The 19,431-nt window shown below is 46.5% G+C and overlaps 1 protein-coding gene across 2 annotated transcripts in view; it reads right to left on the reverse strand.

The window, feature by feature from the left end:
- Position 1: 1 nt before the first annotated feature.
- AEBP1 (AE binding protein 1) overlaps positions 2–19,431 on the reverse strand; it is a 52,995-nt gene continuing 33,565 nt past the window's right edge. For both annotated transcript variants that reach the window (XM_028707559.2, XM_028707558.2), the window contains exons 15-22: positions 18,795–18,886; positions 17,033–17,156; positions 14,725–14,921; positions 13,139–13,318; positions 9,345–9,684; positions 5,425–5,564; positions 4,571–4,670; positions 2–2,171 (exon numbers count right to left, since the gene is read on the reverse strand). In XM_028707559.2, the coding sequence (XP_028563392.2) occupies positions 1,597–2,171; positions 4,571–4,670; positions 5,425–5,564; positions 9,345–9,684; positions 13,139–13,318; positions 14,725–14,921; positions 17,033–17,156; positions 18,795–18,886 (1,748 nt within the window). In that variant the 3' untranslated portion in view covers positions 2–1,596. The remainder of the gene's footprint in view (positions 2,172–4,570; positions 4,671–5,424; positions 5,565–9,344; positions 9,685–13,138; positions 13,319–14,724; positions 14,922–17,032; positions 17,157–18,794; positions 18,887–19,431) is intronic.

Here is a 19,431-nt window from a genome sequence, read left to right on the forward strand (position 1 = left end):
CTTCATTTATATATATAACTCACTTTATTCATATAACAAGAACTGTTGGAAAGCCAAAAGTGATCAAGGTGGCAGTGGACCTGCCTCCTGGGCAGCTGTGGCCTGGGTGCCCTGTATTGCTGAACTTGGCAAATTTCCATTTCCCCTCCCTTGGCTGCTGAAATTGACAGGTTTATTAATGGGAAAACTGCAACTTTGGTTAGATCAGTGTGGGGGAACATGCAGCTCTGTAGCTGTTGTTGGGATACCAAGTCCCATCATCCCTGACCACTAACTATCCTAGCTGGGGCCGATGGGAGTTGGAGTCCAGCAGCAGCTGGAAGGCCACATGTTCCCCACTACAGGGTGAGAAACTGTAGCTGGAATAACTGTTAGAAGATCGGACTGTACCTTTTAATAAAGAATCTGGTAGCTCCCATGGAATCTTGGACATCGCTTTGAAAGCTATGAAGATTCTAGCCCTTATGGAGAAGAAAACCTTGGGCAGGGGAGTTCAATTATCAGAAACGTTTAAGCTTGGCTGGCACGATGTACTTTGAGCCTCAAGTTGCACATGTGTTGCCGCCCTTCGCTCCAATATTGTAAGAATATTGTTCCAAAGCTGGAACGAGCCCTCTGAATTCTGCACACACCCTTTCCCAAAAATAAAGGCTATGATCCAGCACTGATGTGATACTTGCAACCTACAGATTTTTTTTAAAGAGACAAGTGCATATGCAACTGTGTACTAAATTGTGGCTAAGGGTATAACTCTGAAGATACATAGTGCCACCTAATGTTTTTTTTTTTAATTCTCCTAATCCATTCAGGGCAGGGAGCATGGAATTCTGGGTCGCTGGATGTTGGCTGGGTTTGCATTCATCCCCTCCCTCTTCCTCAAATCTCATACCGCACTTTTAAACTGGGATAGCCAAAGTAGTTCCCCTTAGAAGTGGTTGGATCCCAATTCCCATCCACCCCGGCCAGCATGGCCTTGGCTACCCCTGCTGCAAAGAGTACTGTTCAGGGCAAAAGTGAGGTGGAGGAAAGAACACCTCAACACGGATGAGCTTTGTGTAATCAGCTGGGGGATAGGATTCTGTTGGCCTATTTTCTGTTTCAGAGCCCAGTTCAGCTACTCACCTCCGTTTCCCATTTGGCAAATGTTAGGTTGCTGCAGGATTGGACCGATACCCCTTTAAAGCAAGCGGAGTTGTTAACCCTCGAGATGTGCGTCTTGAGAAGTGGCGGGAGGCAGGAATGGGGAACCTGTGGCCCTCGAGAGGATATTGGGCTGCAGCTCCCATCAGTCTCAGGCAGCCCAGCCCAGTAGTCAGGAATGATGGGAGATGCTGTCCAACAACCATCTGCAGAGACACTGGTTCCCTGACCCTGGGTGTAAATGCTAACATAGCCTGCTAAATGGATTTCTTGGTGGGCATAGCCTGCTAAGTGGATTTCTCAGTAAATTCTAAAAAGCAGGTGATGATGCCTATTGTACTATGATAATCCAACTATAGGCATCTGCTCCAGGGAAATGGAGTGAGGAGAAGCTTTGGGAATGTCTTCAGAGTGTTCCTGGCCTACAGTCATAGCAAGCAGGCTGGCTGGCTGCAGCTAATCGCCAAAGTTCACGGTGTACGTCTCTGCCGTAGTCATGGGGAAAGCGGTGCCCGTGGTCTCCTCCCAGGTCTCCTTCTCTGTTATGTCATCGGCTACTGTCTCCCACTCAGTCACAGTTTCCGTGTAGACCTCTGTTTCCCAGGTGGTGGCAGTTTCGGTAGTGGGCGGCTCTCGGCTCCAAGGCGGGAGCGTGGTGCTGCTGAACAAGAAGGGGACCTCTGTGGTTGGGAGCGTCGTGGGAGGAGCGCTCGTGGCGGCGTTGCGCAGGCGGTTGCGCATCTGCTGGCGCAGGCGAGCTCTCTGCCGCATCCTCATCCTCCAGCGCAGGCGCTCCCTTTGGGTCATGGGCCGCCCCCCCGGCACAGGTCTTCCGAGGGGCCTGTTCCCGTTCATGGCCATGATCTCTCGGATGCGCTTCCAGTTGGACCGCAACAGGATGAAGTTGCACTGGGTGGCTCCGATGTCGTAAAAGACGCTGCAGGTTTTGACGCTGGGGTTGTAGCCCTCTGCTCTGGCTGTGACGCGGTATTCGCCTGGGTTCAGGATGCGCCAGTAGTCCCCACCGCTTGCTGAAACAAACAAAGACATGCAGCGTTTGATGACAATTCTGTACAGGAGAGGGATTTCCTAGTTCAGGGGTCAGGTGTATACTCTGGATGCAGAAAGGCTTAGGTTCAATCCCTGGCATATCTATTTAAAACCATCTCAAGTAGCAGGTAAGGTCTTTCTGCCTGGGACCCTGGAGAACTGCTGCCAATCAGAGTTCGCGATACTGGGCTAAGAGACAAATGGCCAGGCCTGGTTGATGGTAGGTTTCTGTGCTCTCATAGGATAATTTTGGTGTTTCCATCTTCCCATGCAGGCAGATAATGGGAAGAGAGATCTATAGCAGGGGTGGGAACCTGTGGCCTTCCAAATCCTATTGGACTTTGGTAGAAACGTTATAAGGAATTAAGTATAAATAGATTAATAGAAAATTAAAGGGGAAAAAATAAGGTAAAAATGTGTTAAGATAATTATAGGATAGGAAACAGAGGAAGATGGAAAGGAATTGCTGAAATAATAAATAGAAGTGGAATACAAAAAGGGAGGTGTGATGAGGTCGATGGAAATAAGCGAATGAAAGATGGGATGTTGAAAATGTTTGAGGTGATTTTAAATTGTCTTTGTTTGTTTTTGTTTTGCTTTGTATGTGGTGTTTTTGTATTGTATTTTTATTGTTCTTTTTTTCTTTTTTCTTCTTTCTTTTCTTGTGTAATGTTGTGTTGAAATTGTTTGAAAAGTAATAAATATCATTAAAAAAAAGAACTTTGGTTTCCCTAAGTCCCACCTACAGTGGGGGGGGGGGGAGTATTTGATCCCCTGCTAAATTTGCCCGTTTGCCCTCTGACGAAGAAATGACCAGTTCATAATTTTAATGGTAGGTTCATTGCAGCTGTGAGAGATGGAATAAAACAGGAAAACCCCCAGAAACCCAGAAGACAAAAGTCAGAGATTGATGTGCAGTATAATGAGTGAAAGAAGTATTTGATTCCTTTGCAAAAGGTGACTTAGGTGTCCTGTACCCTTAGCAGAAAAACACCCCCCCCCCAAAGCATAATATGTCCCCCGCCATGTTTGACGGTGTTCTTGGGGTCATAGGCAGCATTCCTCCTCCTCCAAACACTGCGAGTTGAGTTGATGCCAAAGAACTGGATTTTGGTCTCATCTGACCACAACACTTTCACCCAATTCTCTGGGTCATTCAGAATCAAATACTTATTTCACTCATTATAATGCACATCAATCTCTGGCTTCTGTCTTCTGGGCTTCTGGGGGTTTTCCTGTTGTTATTCCGTCTCTCACAGCTGCAATAAACCTACCATTAAAATTATGGACTGGTCATTTCTTCGTCAGAGGGCAAACGGGCAAAATTTAGCAGGGGATAAAATACTTTCCCCCCTCACTGTAGCATGACCAACAGTCAGGAGTTATGGGATATTGTAATGCAACAATATCTCCAAACGGGACGCGGGTGGCGCTGTGGGTAAAAGCCTCAGCGCCTAGGGCTTGCCGATCGAAAGGTCGGCGGTTCGAATCCCCGCGGCGGGGTGCGCTCCCGTTGTTCGGTCCCAGCGCCTGCCAACCTAGCAGTTCGAAAGCATGTCAAAGTGCAAGTAGATAAATAGGGGCCGCTTACAAGCGGGAAGGTAAACGGCGTTTCTGTGTGCGGCTCTGGCTCGCCACGCTGGCCACGTGACCCGGAAGTGTCTGCGGACAGCGCTGGCTCCCGGCCTATAGAGTGAGATGAGCGCACAACCCTAGAGTCTGTCAAGACTGGCCCGTACGGGCAGGGGTACCTTTACCTTTACTAATATCTCCAAGGCAGCAAGGTCTTTGGGCATTTAAAATGGAGAAAGTCATGTAATAAGGCTTAGCAGGCTGTAAGCTAAGAGTCCTGCACACAAAACGCATTCTTCATGAACGAACCTGCGTTTTGAAGTGGGTGGATGGCTGGCAGGAGGTATTTGGCAGAGGCAGGAATAATTTTAAAGCAGGCTTTATTCCTGATGTTTTGTCAACGCTAAGGCCAAGGTATGCCAAGTGTTCTACAACAGGGGTGGGGATCCCTTTTGAGTCTACAAGTTGCATATGTGTAAGTCACAGGAATAGTTTGGCCAGGGCCCACACGTGCCCAGGCCAAGAATTCACAGCACAAGCAGCCGTGGTGAACAAAAACACACCTGCAAGCCTCTTGAGCTTTGCAAATTGGTTGTGCCAGTGATTTAGAAACTGGAGAAAGCTGAACTGGATTCTTCCTCTGGTTCCCCATTTTCAGCGCTCTTCCTTTCCCAGTTACTGGGATGTTGGGCATCTATAGGTTTGCTGGCTGGACTGCAGGCCAGTTAATGTATGGAAGATCCATCTACCTATTTTCTGTTCATTACAAGGTGGCTGCACATCCCTACCTTCAGCATTGCAGACATACCTGTTTGCACGTCATGGTTGATCCCCACAACAGAGATGGAGGCATTTGCAATGGGGTCTCCCTGCTGGTCTGTCACCGTCCCCTTAAGGCCCCGATGTATCTGCAAGGAGGAGGAGATTTCAGGCAGCAGGATTATTTTCAAGTCCCTTATATCTTTTCTAAAACAACAAATTGCAAGGCTGCTTACATAAGTCCATATCCCCGTAAAATGAACCATCCATACAGAGGAGGGAGACCAATAGGCGGAGGTAGGTCTGGCTGGTGAGGAGGCAGGAATGTCCCCCTCCTGCTGCGACAAGCTTCCCTCTGGTCTCCCAGAACCAGTAGAGGCATGAAGAGGATGGAGGAGACATTAGCTTCACGCAGGCTCAGCCTCAGATTGCTTGGGGAAAACTCTGGAGAGGAGGGGACTTAGGCAGCCATGGGGAGGCAGGGACCTTCAGCCTCAGCAGCTACTGTGCTTATTAGGCCTGACACTCCTGTGCAGACCTGTTTTTTTCCTAATAAAGAGAACTCCCAACGTGCTCAGTGGGGTTACTGCTGGCTTGCTCCTGTCACCAGATATGCCAGAGGCAACATCGGAGTTTCAGGACATGTTTCAGTCAGGCAAAAACACTCGGAATGTGAAGCAGGGCCAGTGAAGGTGTATGGCCTTGGGAGAGTTCCAAGGGCCAGTCAGGGAGGCCTGGGGGGCCACATTCAGCCCCAAGGCCTGAGGTTCCCCACCCCCGTTTTAAAGTCAGCATTAACTTTAGTTCCCAGAGTGCTCCGGGGGAGTTGTTTATTTGCCCCCCACTCCGCATTGCTCAGCGGTCCTGACCTCCCATCTTCACTACCCCCAAGCTGGACCTTACCTGTTCCATGAATGTCAGCAATGATTCCTTGTTGTTTTCCCACTCTTGTGGCAACTCACTTTCATGGGGGAACTTGTCGCACCCTGGGTAGATGGACAGCTCCAGGCAGTTGGTGTGGAGGTAGCTGAAATCATTCATGGCTGCAAGGACAGATGGAAGAGGATATATTGCTGAGATGTGGTGACAGTTATTAGCTTAGGTGGTTGTAAAGAGGGGATTAGGTGGCTGTGAAGAGGAGCTCTATGCGGCCTAGGACCAATGTACCTATGGGACCGCCTCTCCTGGTATGCCCTGCGGAGGACCTTAAGGTCCACAAATGACAACATTCTGGAGGTCCCAAGTCACAAGGTGGTTAGGTTGGTCTCAACTAGGGCCAGGGCCTTTTCAGTACTGGCCCCGACTTGGTGGAACGCTCTGTCACAAGACACTAGGGCCCTGCGGGGCATGACATCTTTCCGCAGGGCCTGCAAGATAGAGCTGTTCCGCCTGGCCTTTGGTTTGGACTCAGTCTGATCCTTATGTTTCCCTCCCCTTATGGTTTTGACTTTTAAAATGAGGCTGCATTTTCAATTGCATTTTAACCTGTATTTTAAATTGTGTTTTTTTTCTTTTTCTTTTTCTTCTTCTTATGTTTTTACTGAAATTTTATTGATGTTAGCCGCCCTGAGCCTGGCTCTGGCCGGGGACGGCGGGGTATAAATAAAATATATGATTATGATTATGATGATGATGGTGATGCAAAGGGGACCCCGACCATTAGGTCCAGTCATGACTGACTCTGGGGTTGCGGTGCTCATCTCGCTTTATTGGCCGAGGGAGCCGGCGTCCAGCTTCGGGGTCATGTGGCCAGCATGACTAAGCCGCTTCTGGCGAAGCAGAGCAGGGCACAGAAACACCATTTACCTTCCTGCCAGAGCGGTACCTATTTATCTACTTGCACTTTGACGTGCTTTCGTACTGCTAGGTTGGCAGGAGCAGGGGCCGAGCAACGGGAGCTCACCCCGTCACGGGGATTTGAACCGCCGACCTGCTGATCTGCAAGTCCTAGGCTCTGTGGTTTAACCCACAGCGCCACCCGTGTCCCTTATTATTATTATTAAAGGTAAATGTAAAGGTACCCCTGCCCGTACGGGCCAGTCTTGCCAGACTCTAGGGTTGTGCGCTCATCTCACTCTATAGGCCGGGAGCCAGCGCTGTCCGCAGACACTTCCGGGTCACGTGGCCAGCGTGACAAGCTGCATCTGGCGAGCCAGCGCAGCACACGGAACGCCGTTTACCTTCCCGCTGGTAAGCGGTCCCTATTTATCTACTTGCACCCGGAGGTGCTTTCGAACTGCTAGGTTGGCAGGCGCTGGGACTGAACGACGGGAGCACACCCCGCTGCGGGGATTCGAACCGCCGACCGTGCGATCGGCAAGTCCTAGGCGCTGAGGTTTTACCCACAGCGCCACCCGCGTCCCTATTATTATTATTATTATTATTATTAGTTGTGGTCTATTAATGGCAACTAGATATGATGGATGGACCCTCTGGGTTCAGAAAACCATACCCCTGAATGCCAGCTGTTTGGGGCAAACAGTGGAAGAGTGCCGTAGCCTTTGGACTTCCTAGAAGCAGCTGACTCGTCACTGTAGGAAGCAAGATGCCAAATGAGACGGACATTTGCTGTGATCCAGCCAGCTTTGTGACTGAATAGATCAGCCTTCCCCAACGTGGTGCCCCCTAGACGTTTTGTGGTCCAGGAGGCTCTGAACTGAGACAGGCATGGAACAGCTAGAAAAATCTAGCCCAAAATAGTAGAACTTGACTCTCCCTTGTGTCAGGGAATGAGAAAAGCCCACTAAAGGCAGGACCATTGTTTGGCATTGGCAGTGAATGCAGAAGTTCCCACGTTGGATCGCTGGCATCTTCAGCTGAACGGGATCCGCAACAAGTGATGGGAAAGACCATGGCTGAGGGCCCAGGAGAGCTGCTGCCAGCCAGAGTAGCCAACACCAGCTAGATGAACAAACAATCTAAGACTGCTTCCTTCATACAGCTATTGCATCGCAAGGAATTACGCCAATGTATGTAACCCCAATGTATGTAACCCCAATGTATGTAACCCCAAATACACCCTTATTCGTTTTCATGTTAATAAAAAAAATGAGAATCTTTTTAGCAACATAGGCACATAGGAAGCTGCCTCTAGCTAGTACTGTCTACACCGACTGGCAGCAGCTGACCAGGGTTTCGGACTGGTAACATGCGAACCTGGGACCTTCTGCATCATGCAAAGCAGATTATCTTCCACTGAGCTATGGCCCTTGTCACCCCATTCATTTCTCATAAAAGGGGTTCCTGACACTGACAGCAGATAATTGTACTGCATCGCTAAGCAAACTGATATATTCAGGGTTCTGTACAGAGGGGAGTGCTCTGAAAGGGGTGCAACATGAAAAACAGCTCCATCTGTGTCATAAAACCACAAGAAATGGTTAGAGGGTGTCCCCTGCCCCATTTTTAGGTAAAGGTAAAGGGACCCCTGACCATTAGGTCCAGTCATGACCGACTCTGGGGTTGCGGCACTCATCTGGCTTTACTGGCCAAGGGAGCCTGCATACAGCTTCCGGGTCATGTGGCCAGCATGACTAAGCCGCTTCTGGCAAACCAGAGCAGCGCACAGAAATGCCGTTTACCTTCACGCCGGAGCGGTACCTATTTATCTACTTGCACTTTTTTGGTGTGCTTTCGAACTGCTACGTTGGCAGGAGCTGGGACAGAGCAACAGCTCACCCCGTTGAGGGATTCAAACCGCTGACCTTCTGATCAGCAAGTCCTAGGCTCTGTGGTTTAACCCACAGCGCCACCCGCGTCCCAATAATGGGTAGTACCTCTCATTACCAAGGAAATGTAATAAGCAAATAGAAAGAGAACCTAGTCCTAGGCTCTGTGGTTTAACCCACAGCACCACCCCATGCCCCATTTTTAATTGCGTCCCCATGCCCCATTTTTAATTGCTTATAAAACAGAGAACCTTACATGGAAGGCTTTTGTTAAAAAAAACCTGAAAATGCTGTGCCATTTGGCTGGAAAACGCCAGAGTTACAGGCACCAGAGGACAGGCTGGTTTTCTACTGTGAAGCAAAATGAGACACTAATGAATGGGAAATAAGAGGAAACATTTCTAAGTGTGCATCCCTATCCTGAACATCCTTACTATCCTCTGCGACTCAGATTATGCCCATAGGTTGTCTCCATTCATCCAGAGCTATTCCGCCTGGCTTTCAATTTGAACTTAGCCTGATCTTTTATTCCCTTTCCTTCCCTCCCTCTCCCCTCTTTATGAAGATTACCCGCTCTGGGATCCCACAGCTAATTCTCCCCTGGTCTCCACGCTGGCACAGATAGGACTAGTTTAGCCAGCTAGCCCTGGTGATCATCTAATGTTTATTGGATGGATTTTCTCCCTAAATTGATTTTTGAATTTATTGATATTCACATTTTATACTGTATTTTATGCTGTTTTTTGTTGCATCAATTAAGTGTTTTAAATTTGTTGTTAGCCGCCCTGAGCCTGGTTTTCTGAACCGAGAAGGGTGGGGTATAAATTATTATTATTATTATTATTATTATTATTATTATTATTATTATTATTATTGTTATTATTATTATTATTTGCTGGGTAAGAGGGACATGTGTCCAAGTTCTGGTGGAATCGTTTGTTCTTTTGCCTGCTGATGTAAATAAAACGCTGTTTAGATAGAAAGAACAGTGTGTGGACTTTTCCCTTCTTCTCACATGGAAGCAACTGCTGCTAGCTCTGCTACTGCCTGGAAGAATTTTTGCACACAGGAAACGTGCCGGACAGGCAGCAACTCCAAGATGATGTTGATGATGTTGATGATGATCCCACCTCTCCCCCATTCTTCAACACTTACTGCCCACCCGAGGGTGCCACTTGGCGCCGTTGACGATCCCCATCCCGTTGGTCATATCCTGAGAATGGCAACCTCCCCGGAAGGTATCGGTCATGCTGAGGTGGGCCGAAGCATAGGAAATGGCCAGCCAGCGGAAGATGGCGTGGTCCGGAGTCTCCCTGGTTTCCGGGTTCTCCTCTTCGTAATCATCCAGCACTGGAGGTGCCACTTCGTTCTCGTTGACGGGGCGAGCCATGTCATAGGGATAGGAGACGAGCTTCTCCCCTCCGTGGAAGTTGGCGCCAAGGACAAAAGGGTTCTTTTCCATCCAGGCCATGATGGCTTTCACCTCCACTGCCATCTGGAGGAGGGAGAAAGGAGAGGGAGAAAAGGGAGACCACACAGGACAGGTGTGAAGGGCTGTAGTCAAAGTGGGGCCAACAGGCACAGAAATTTATAGCTCAGGGGCAAAGCACATATTTTGCATGCAGAAGACAACCACAGGTTCATAGAATCATAGAATCATAGAGTTGGAATAGACCACAAGGGCCATCGAGTCCAACCCCCTGCCAAGCAGGAAACACCATCAGAGCACTCCTGACATATGGTTGTCAAGCCTCTGCTTAAAGACCTCCAAAGAAGGAGACTCCACCACACTCCTTGGCAGCAAATTCCACTGTCGAACAGCTCTTACTGTCAGGAAGTTCTTCCTAATGTTTAGGTGGAATCTTCTTTCTTGTAGTTTGGATCCATTGCTCCGTGTCTGCTTCTCTGGAGCAGCAGAAAACAACCTTTCTCCCTCCACTATATGACATCCTTTTATATATTTGAACATGGCTATCATATCACCCCTTAACCTCCTCTTCTCCAGGCTAAACATGCCCAGCTCCCTTAGCCGTTCCTCATAAGGCATCGTTTCCAGGCCTTTGACCATTTTGGTTGCCCTCCTCTGGACACGTTCCAGTTTGTCAGTGTCCTGACAGGTTCAAGCCCTGCCACCTACAATTTTATTTCAGTTTTAGTTTCTTATTTATACTTTTCAAGTTTATACATTCCATTCGTTTCGCCATCAATTTGACGTTCCAAAATTTGACTTCCTTCCCCCTCTTTCTGTGGTCCCTTAAATTTATTCCTTAATATCTTCTGCATATCCAAATTGACTTTGCTCATTTAATTATCTACTGTAAATATATACTCTTATAAAACTGCAGGTTATTTTACTAATTCTGCTAATGCTCTTATGTGTTTATCTGTAAATTTAGCTGTAAATTTGTAAATCTGTAAATATTCAATAAACCATTTCCATTCTTTTATAAGCTCTTTTATAAAAAGCTTGTTATCTTGATTTCTTATTCTTCCGGTAAGTTTCACCATTTCTGCATATTCCATAAGTTTTTGTATCCATTCTTCCTTTTACTGGGACTTCTGCTTCTTTCCACTTTGGGGCAAGTAACATTCTTGCTGCTGTAGTAGCATACATTAATAAATTTCTATACAATTTAGGTGGTTCTGTCCCTACCATTAAAATAATCAGGTGGCGAAGTCTTTTGTGACCACACCAAGACACAGCCAGTCAAAGGCAGCAATGTTCTTTATCTGTAGTTAAAGTACTGTTGTGCTGGGTATTATGGCTTTTATAATACTGTTTTATTGTTTTTAATGCAAATAAATAAATAAGCACTCACACACATAAGCAAGCTGTGGCCCAGATGGCATAGGGATCAGGTCACTTCCTATTAATTTATTTGTTTGATTTGAAACCTGTCCTCCGGCAAGTTTCCAAGCAACTTGCAAAAAAAGTTAAGATTTTAAAAAATTGACGCAAAACAAGAACATTAACACATCCTAACACAAAAGCAGTGATTAGAATTAAAGCAAACACAATTTTTCAGTGAGCACTTTTTTTTTACTCGAAGATTTTATTGTTGTTGTTGGAAGAACCGGCTCTAAGATTTTGTTGTTGCAGAAAGAAGAGGAATTTTAATTTTTGGCATGGCAGCTTTAATCGGAAGAACACGAGGCCGCTTACAGAACAGGGAAATTTCTGGCTTAAGCAACAACATCTGTGCTTCTTCCAAAAAAGTCTCAGTGCTCCAAACTCTGCCTGATCTGCCCAGCTCTGCCCACCAAAAAAATCCCCATGTCAAAGTAGTTGTTTTCCATATACAGTGGTACCTCGGGTTAAGAACTTAATTCGTTCTGGAGGTCTGTTCTTAACCTGAAACTGTTCTTAACCTGAAGCACCACTTTAGTTAATGGGGCCTCCTGCTGTTGCCGCGCCGCCGGAGCATGATTTCTGTTCTCATCCTGAAGCAAAGTTCTTAACCCGAGGTACTATTTCTGGGTTAGCGGGGTGTGTAACCTGAAGCGTATGTAACCTGAGGTACCACTGTATATATATATTGTTTGCACGTAGCACTAAGCCGAACTTGGCACAAACAAGCAAACATTCTGCTGCTATGCTGTGCTGAACAGAGCCATTGTTGGGCTTAGTGTGTCAACCCACCAGGGGCGTAGGAAGGGGGTGGTGGGGGTGTGGTCTGCCCCAGGTGTAATCCCTGAGGGGGTGACAAAATGGCACACCGCGGGGGGCAGCACTTACCGCAGAACCTGGCCTGCAGTGTGCCCGAGCCACACATCTCTGCTGGGAGTGATGCGGTGGCTCGGGGCCCCACGCTGCCAAAAGCAGCAGTGTGGGGCTTGCGTCCGCCAGGCGGTCTCCGTGGGCAACTCACCCTGCCCCCGCCGCTCTGGGTGCCGGAGCAGCTAGGTACACCCCTTCACCCCACCCCAGGCTCGTGGCTTAGTTCTCTCTAGATGAACCATGAGCTGTTAACCAAAGTTCCCCCGAATGTATCCATTTGCTAAATAAGCCAATGAAATGCCTTTGAAGACCAATTTAATAAATAAAAACCAACACTGGGGAACATTTTTTTTCTTCATTTTATGTTGCATGAGATTTTTCTACTGTTGTTATATGTTCTTTCAATGCTGATTTCAAATCTGAAATCGATTTTCGTGTACATGCTATAGTTATCTTTCAATTTCCCACTTTTGCCAATATGTCATATTTACACTGGGGATAAGTGGACACTGACATGTTGATCTACTCTAACCACATGGTAATTATTGTTCATGTTCAATGCTATATGTCACTTACATTTATACTCATATTGTACTACATTGGTGATGTGTTTAATAAAATATTGAATTCTTGCATTGTGAAAAACAAAGATTACGGTGAAAAGTGAAAAACATGAATTGCAAAAAAACCCTAGAGCTTACAGAACAAAACCAACTTCAGATATGAAATCAGCACGTTGAAATTAGGTTAGAACAACTGCAGGTGTCAATACAACAAAAATTTTGTTTCCCAGTGCAATCCACCAAGGGGGAGTAAAATGTAAAGGTAAAGGGACCCCTGACCATTAGGTCCAGTCGTGGCCGACTCTGGGGTTGCAGGGCTCATCTCGCTTTATTGGCCGAGGGAGCCAGCATACAGCTTCCGCTGTATACAGCTGTATGGTGAACCAGAGCAGCTCACGGAAATGCCATTTACCTTCCCGCCAGAGCGGTACCTATTTATCTACTTGCACTTTGACGTGCTTTCGAACTGCTAGGTTGGCAGGAGCAGGGACTGAGCAATGGGAGCTCACCCCGTTGCGGGGATTCGAACCGCCGACCTTCTGATCGGCAAGTCCTAGGCTCTGTGGTTTAACCCACAGCGCCACCTGCGTCCCTCTATTCTCCTGCAGCTGCCCTTTTCAGGATTTGCATGCCAAGTCAAGCTTGTACGGAAGCAAGAGAATACTTACTGCAGTGTCCTCTGCGAGATAGTGCTCAGGGATGGGGATATGGTGGTTGGGGACTTTGTGCGGTACCCATTTCCTCTCTTCTGCAGCCCAGAGGATGCTGTTGAGATCAGGGAAGTTCTCAAAGATATCGTACCCTTCCTCACTCCAGTGCCCCAGGGCCCAGTTCCCCAGCTCAGAGCCCTGCAAAGAGAAAGAGGATGTGGTCTCACGGTTATTCACACTGGTGGCAAAAATCATAGGTTTGCTTTTCAGGTAGCCTCAATCACATGCAGGCTTTTATGTTTGCTTGGTACCACTGTCCTCTGGTGTGTATAGTGAACGACTGGCATTCCTCCAGCCTTGGAGCTGCAGGGAGGGGAGAGGATTGTTTTGGCAGTGGCATAGGGATATTTGCCTCTTCCCCAGCTGCACAGGGTAGAATGGAAGCCTGGGGGTTGTTTGGTCATTTTGCTGCAGAAGTTTGATATTTCACTTTTTTTCACTTTTCCAGCAGCAACGTTGAGCCCAAACTGACTCACAATATTAACAATAACATTAAAAAAAGCAAACATTTTAGTCTATATAAACATATAAAAAAACACAATAGCATGTAAATGAGGCAAAAACAAACATATTGAGCAAACAATTAATACTGCTCAATACAAACTGCTACAGAACAACCATAACTAGATCCTACCCACCACCATCTTTACTTTGGCTAGCAAGACCAGTAAAACATTATGAATCCCTTTTCAGATGGCTTAGAGTGTGTGTGTGTGTGTGTGTGTGTGTGTGTGTGTGTGTGTGTGGATAGATGATGATAGATTAGATAGATAGATAGATAGATAGATGATAGATAGATAGATAGATAGATGATAGATGATAGATGATGTTAGATGTTAGATATAGATAGATAGATGATAGATAGATAGATGATAGATAGATAGATAGATAGATAGATGATAGATAGATAGATGATAGATAGATAGATAGATAGATAGACAGATAGATAGATAGACGATAGATAGATGATAGAGTTTCCTTCAGTCTAACCCCTCTTCCCCGCTCCAACCCTTACTTCTCTTCCCTCTCTTTAGAGTTGGGATGGGGGATAAACTAAATTAAATTTACATTTAATGGCAAATGTACCCAAATTGCACTTTCTGAAACAAGATGCAAACCAAAACATAGCCACCTGTCGAAATTTGCACTTTCTGAATTTGGCAGTGCAGTTCTCCAGCCAGGTAATGTGTACAAAAATGCATGCACTAGTATAAAGTGTGCATATAAATGCATATATTAGTGAATATGACACACAAGATGCATTATATTTTTTTAAAAGTCGCCTTGCAAAAATGTGTGTATATCAGGCAAATGTTCATTCAGAAAACTGCGTATGAGAAGAAATTCACCCTAAAATGAAATTGAATTTTCATGACTATTTTTTTTAAAGTCGTGAACTCAAGTGGAAATGTGGAAAACAGAGTTTGAGCTGGAAAAATAAGAAATGGAGAGAAATCGAATTCCTACTTCAGAGTCCCATATTCCCATTCCTACTTCAGAGTCTCTCAATCCACACTGCAAGGCCGGTTCCCAACCAGACTTACCATTTGGCTGGCAATCTCATAGCCGTCAGGGTTGAGTGAGGGGACGAGGTGAATGCGGGTCTCCGTCACCAGGTTCCTCACACGAGGGTTCCCATCCTTGTATTCTTTGCACATAAACTGCATCAACATGAGCAGCAGCTCCCGACCCAACACCTCATTGCCGTGGATTCCTGCCGTGTAGCGGAACTCTGGCTCTCCTGCAGGAAGGCGAAGAAAAAGGCAGGTTTGCCGTGCTGCTCCATTAGAAAAGGCTCACCTAAGTAAGGTCACTCTGAAGTCGTGATTCTTAGCTCCAGAGAATCTAGATGATGTTGCTGCCAACCTGTTGCATTCCAACCAGGCAGCCTCAAACTCTCCAATATGGACAGGCAAGAGCTATTGAGCTTCTTTGGGGCTGCTGAGTTGTACTCAGAAGAGACCCATTAAAATTAAAAATATCTTAAAGAGCATTGTAAAAAATGAGAATTCTCTGGCAGGCTTAGACTGACCCCTGTATGGACATAAAAAACCTTATTAAAATAAAAATTTGGGAGAAGTTTGGAGTGATAATGAAAAATGCGCTATTCTGAAGAAACCTGGGACACTTGATGGGGTGACTGGAAGTCATAAAAGAAGCTGTGTTGTAAGAAATTAACTTTTTTTGGTAATTTGTATTATCCTTTGGGGTATGTTTTTTTCTTGACTTTCTTTTCTTTTTTTACAATCAATAAAACAATTTAAAAAAATAATAATTGAGGAATCCAAGTCAGTCATGTCCATTGACTTCCATGAGAAGGACCAGCTTTGGCTACAAGCCAAATTATTCATTCATCAATTGACTGACTAAAACTCATACTGTTAATTACTTGAATGTTTCCCCCCCCATCTGTACTAATACCCCCCTTTCCACACCACCCATATCAGGGGTGCCAACTTTTAAAAAATATTGGAGGGACAGGTAAGCCCCACCGCATATAATTGATCACAAGGCATGGTGCACACACCCCATTTGAATGGCAATGTCCATCAATTGGGGGTGGGGGTGGCCCCCTCAAATATTTTGGGGGGCTGAAGGGACCTCAGCCCCTAGGAGTTGGCTCCTATGACCCAGATGTTGCCAGTACTCAAGAGAAATCTGGAAGCTGTGAGCTTTTGGCCTCTGCTTCAGCCTCTCTCTAGAGGTACTGGAATATTCCACGTTTATAATTGCGTCAGTCAAAATGTTGAATGGTATCCAGAGAAGCCAGGCATTCATAAACCTTTTGGGACTGCTGTTTCCCAGCTCAGAGTATTAAGATGGAGAGTCCAGACAAGCTACGAAGCTGGCTTACAAAAAAGTCCTGGCACAACGGATTTGTTCCAAAGGAGTTGTGGGATAGAGTAGGAGGTTTGGGGCTTTTTTTGGTACCAGTATTTATAAAAGGCTAATGGGCTGGCTATGGTAACCATACTTTTTTAAAATAAAAAAATCTGAACATCAGGCCCAGACATTGTTATGGAAATGTTGACAAAGGTGAAAGCCGGGCAAATAACCCAAGGCAGTTAATATAACTCAAGCGTGCTCACCCGACTATATGGAGAGCAGACATTGTTAAAATAATGTTCTCTTGTTTTTTGGAAGAGAGTCATGATCGAACTAGGTTAACATCATACACTTACATGGTTCACTCCCAGGGCTTCGTGTGCCAGCAAGTTAACTCTGGGAAATGGGGCATGTCAGCAGATGCGTCGACTCAGACTTACAAAAACATGACTTTGCACTGGGCTTGCAGGGATGTTTGCTCATCTGAATATTTGCCCTGGCCTGCCTCAAAGCCTCAGGGCTGTAATGGGCTTTGAGGCAGATCCCAGGAGTCTTTGGGGGAAGCCATGACTGCTTAAGGGATACAGGTAGCACTAGAACTTGCAGATCAGAAGGTCGGCGGTTCAAATCCCCGCGACGGGGTGAGCTCCCATTGCTCAGTCCCTGCTCCTGCCAACCTAGCAGTTCAAAAGCACGTCAAAGTGCAAGTACATAAACAAGTACCGCTCCGGTGGGAAGGTAAACGGCGTTTCCGTGCGCTGCTCTGGTTTGCCAGAAGTGGCTTAGTCATGCTGGCCACATGACCCGGAAGCTGTACGCCGGCTCCCTTGGCCAATAAAGCGAGATGAGTGCCACAACCCCAGAGTCGGCCACGACTGGACCTAACGTTCAGGGGTCCCTTTACCTTTACCTTTATGACTACTTAAAGTGGTGTCAACAGTGCCTAAAATGCAGAGTGCAGATGGGGTCAAAATTGAAATGTGCTGATGGGCACTTTGAGACAATCTAATGGCGTGCATCTCTCACCTAGCTCATGCTCTCCTGGATTGTCAGAGATCTCCATGGCGTAGATCTTAAGTCCTCGGGAACTCTTGCCAATGTTGTAGATGCGGGTGATGGTGGGACACTCCTCATTCACCACCTTCATAAGCTGGAGGGAGAGAAAGCATTGCAATTTGCTGACCACTCAACCAACGGTGGAGGAGACTCTTGAGAGTCCCATGAACTGCAGGAAGATCAAACCTATCCATTCTTAAGGAAATCAGCCCTGAGTGCTCACTGGAAGGACAGATCCTGAAGCTGAAGCTTCAATACTTTGGCCACCTCATGAGAAGAGAAGACTCCCTGGAAAAGACCCTGATGTTGGGAAAGATTGAAGGCATAAGGAGAAGGGGATGACAGAGGACGAGATGGTGGGACAGTGTTCTCGAAGCTACTACCATGAGTTTGACCAAACTGCGGGAGGCAGTGGAAGACAGAAGTGCCTGGCGTGCTCTGGTCCATGGGGTCACGAAGAGTCAGATGCGACTAAACGACTAAACAACAACAACAACAAAGAACTGCGGCACAACCTAGCACAGGGGTCGGCAACCTAAGGTGCGTGGGCCACAAGCAGCCCATGGGGGTCGTTTAACCAGCCCATGGACCGCCGCCGTCCGCTCGGGGACCCCCCCCATCCGCTCAGTCGGCTCCCATGCGCCGCGTTAAACCGGTGCGAAGCAGAGTGGGGACTGCGTTCCGTGATGCTGGCCGGCTTCCCTTTGGCTGCAGGAAGCTCCTGCAGCCAATGGGAAGCTGCACACGCCTCCTCCGCGCCAGAAGAAGCACTGGAAATAGTGTTGGCGCATGCGTGCATGTGGCGCACACACTCCGGCCCACTGCGGCATCTGTGGGACCGTGAACACATCTGTGGGACCAAGTCACAAAAAACTTTGCCAACCCCTGACCTAGCACAACAAATCCACTTCAAAGAAAAGAGAGACTGACTTTTGCGGTTAGGCGAGTTACAGGGAAAGACATTGAAAAGTGTGGGATGGATAAATGATTAACGGGAAGACGAAGAAACACCGTGCGACAAACCAGGATGAATGCTCCTTGGAGTATAACCTCCCAGCAAATAAATCAGAACAAATATTCAGTAAAGGCAGAGCAGCAGTGAAATGGGTAGATAGACCTCTCAGGAACCCTATTCTGCTTGAGCCAAGCCACTTGGAGTGGTTCTGGGATTGAGTCATTGCCACATTTTCTCCCTTTCTTGCTTATACAGTGGTACCTTGGTTTTCAAACGCCTTGGCACTCAAACAACTTGGAACCCAAACACTGCAAACCCAGCAGTAAGTGTTCCGGTTTGCAAACTTTTTTCGGAAGCCGAACGTGCTCTGTTTTGACTGCCACACTTCTGTTTTGAGAGTTATGCTGAGGTCTGTCTGTTTTTGCTCTTTATTTTGCATTTTTGTTTTTGTAGCTCTTTTTTGTTTTGTTTTTGTGACTGTGTGGAACCCATTTCAGCGATTGATTGATTGATTGATTGCACGACTTCAGTACATTTTTTATTGCTTTCATTTTATGGATCAATGGTCTCGTTTAGATAGTAAAATTGCTGTTTTAGGGGTTGTTTTTAAAAGTCTGGAACGGATTGATCCGTTTTGCATTGCTTTCTATGGGAAAGCATGCTTTGGTTTTGGAACGGACTTCCGGAACAGAATAAGTTTGAGAACCAAGGTACCACTGTACCTAACCAAAGCCCCTTGAAAGCAGCAAATGTCAAGGCTGAGGCTCTTCTCCTCACCTGTCTCATGTCTTTGTAGTTGTGATGGCGGAAGTCAAGGTTGTCTACTGATGTCATCACTTCGTTCTGCAGGCTGTAATAGCTGTGGATGCCTGCAAAAAAATTAAAAGAGGGACTCAAAGGCAGAAATTGATCATATTATTTATACTATTATTTAATATATTTATATATGCGGCTTTTTAAATAGAGAAAGCAGTTTAAATAAAATCTGAATGTTTGGTAAGTACCAATAACATTTTAACAACAAAAGAGAAAATTCTGTAAGTGGGATACAATCCCCAGCTTCTTCAAAAAAAGCAATTAAAATGTTATTCATGGAAATAAAAAAAAGGTAAAGTTAAAGGGAGCCCTGGCAGGTTAAGTCCAGTCGCAGACGACTCTGGGGTTGCGGCACTCATCTCGTTTACAGGCCGAGGGAGCCAGCGTTTGTCCACAGACAGTTTTTCCAGGTCTGGTGCAATGGAACACCAAAACCAGAGCAGCGCACGGAAACGCAGTTTAGCTTCCCACCAGAGTGGTACCTATTTATCTACTTGCACTGGCATGCTTTCGAATTGCTAGGTTGGCAGGAGCAGGGACCGGGCAACAGAAGCTCCCCCCATCGCAGGGATTCAAACTGCCAACCTTCTGATTGGCA

The sequence above is a fragment of the Podarcis muralis genome, chromosome 15 (genome assembly GCF_964188315.1).
Source record: "Podarcis muralis chromosome 15, rPodMur119.hap1.1, whole genome shotgun sequence".
Lineage (NCBI taxonomy): Eukaryota > Metazoa > Chordata > Lepidosauria > Squamata > Lacertidae > Podarcis > Podarcis muralis.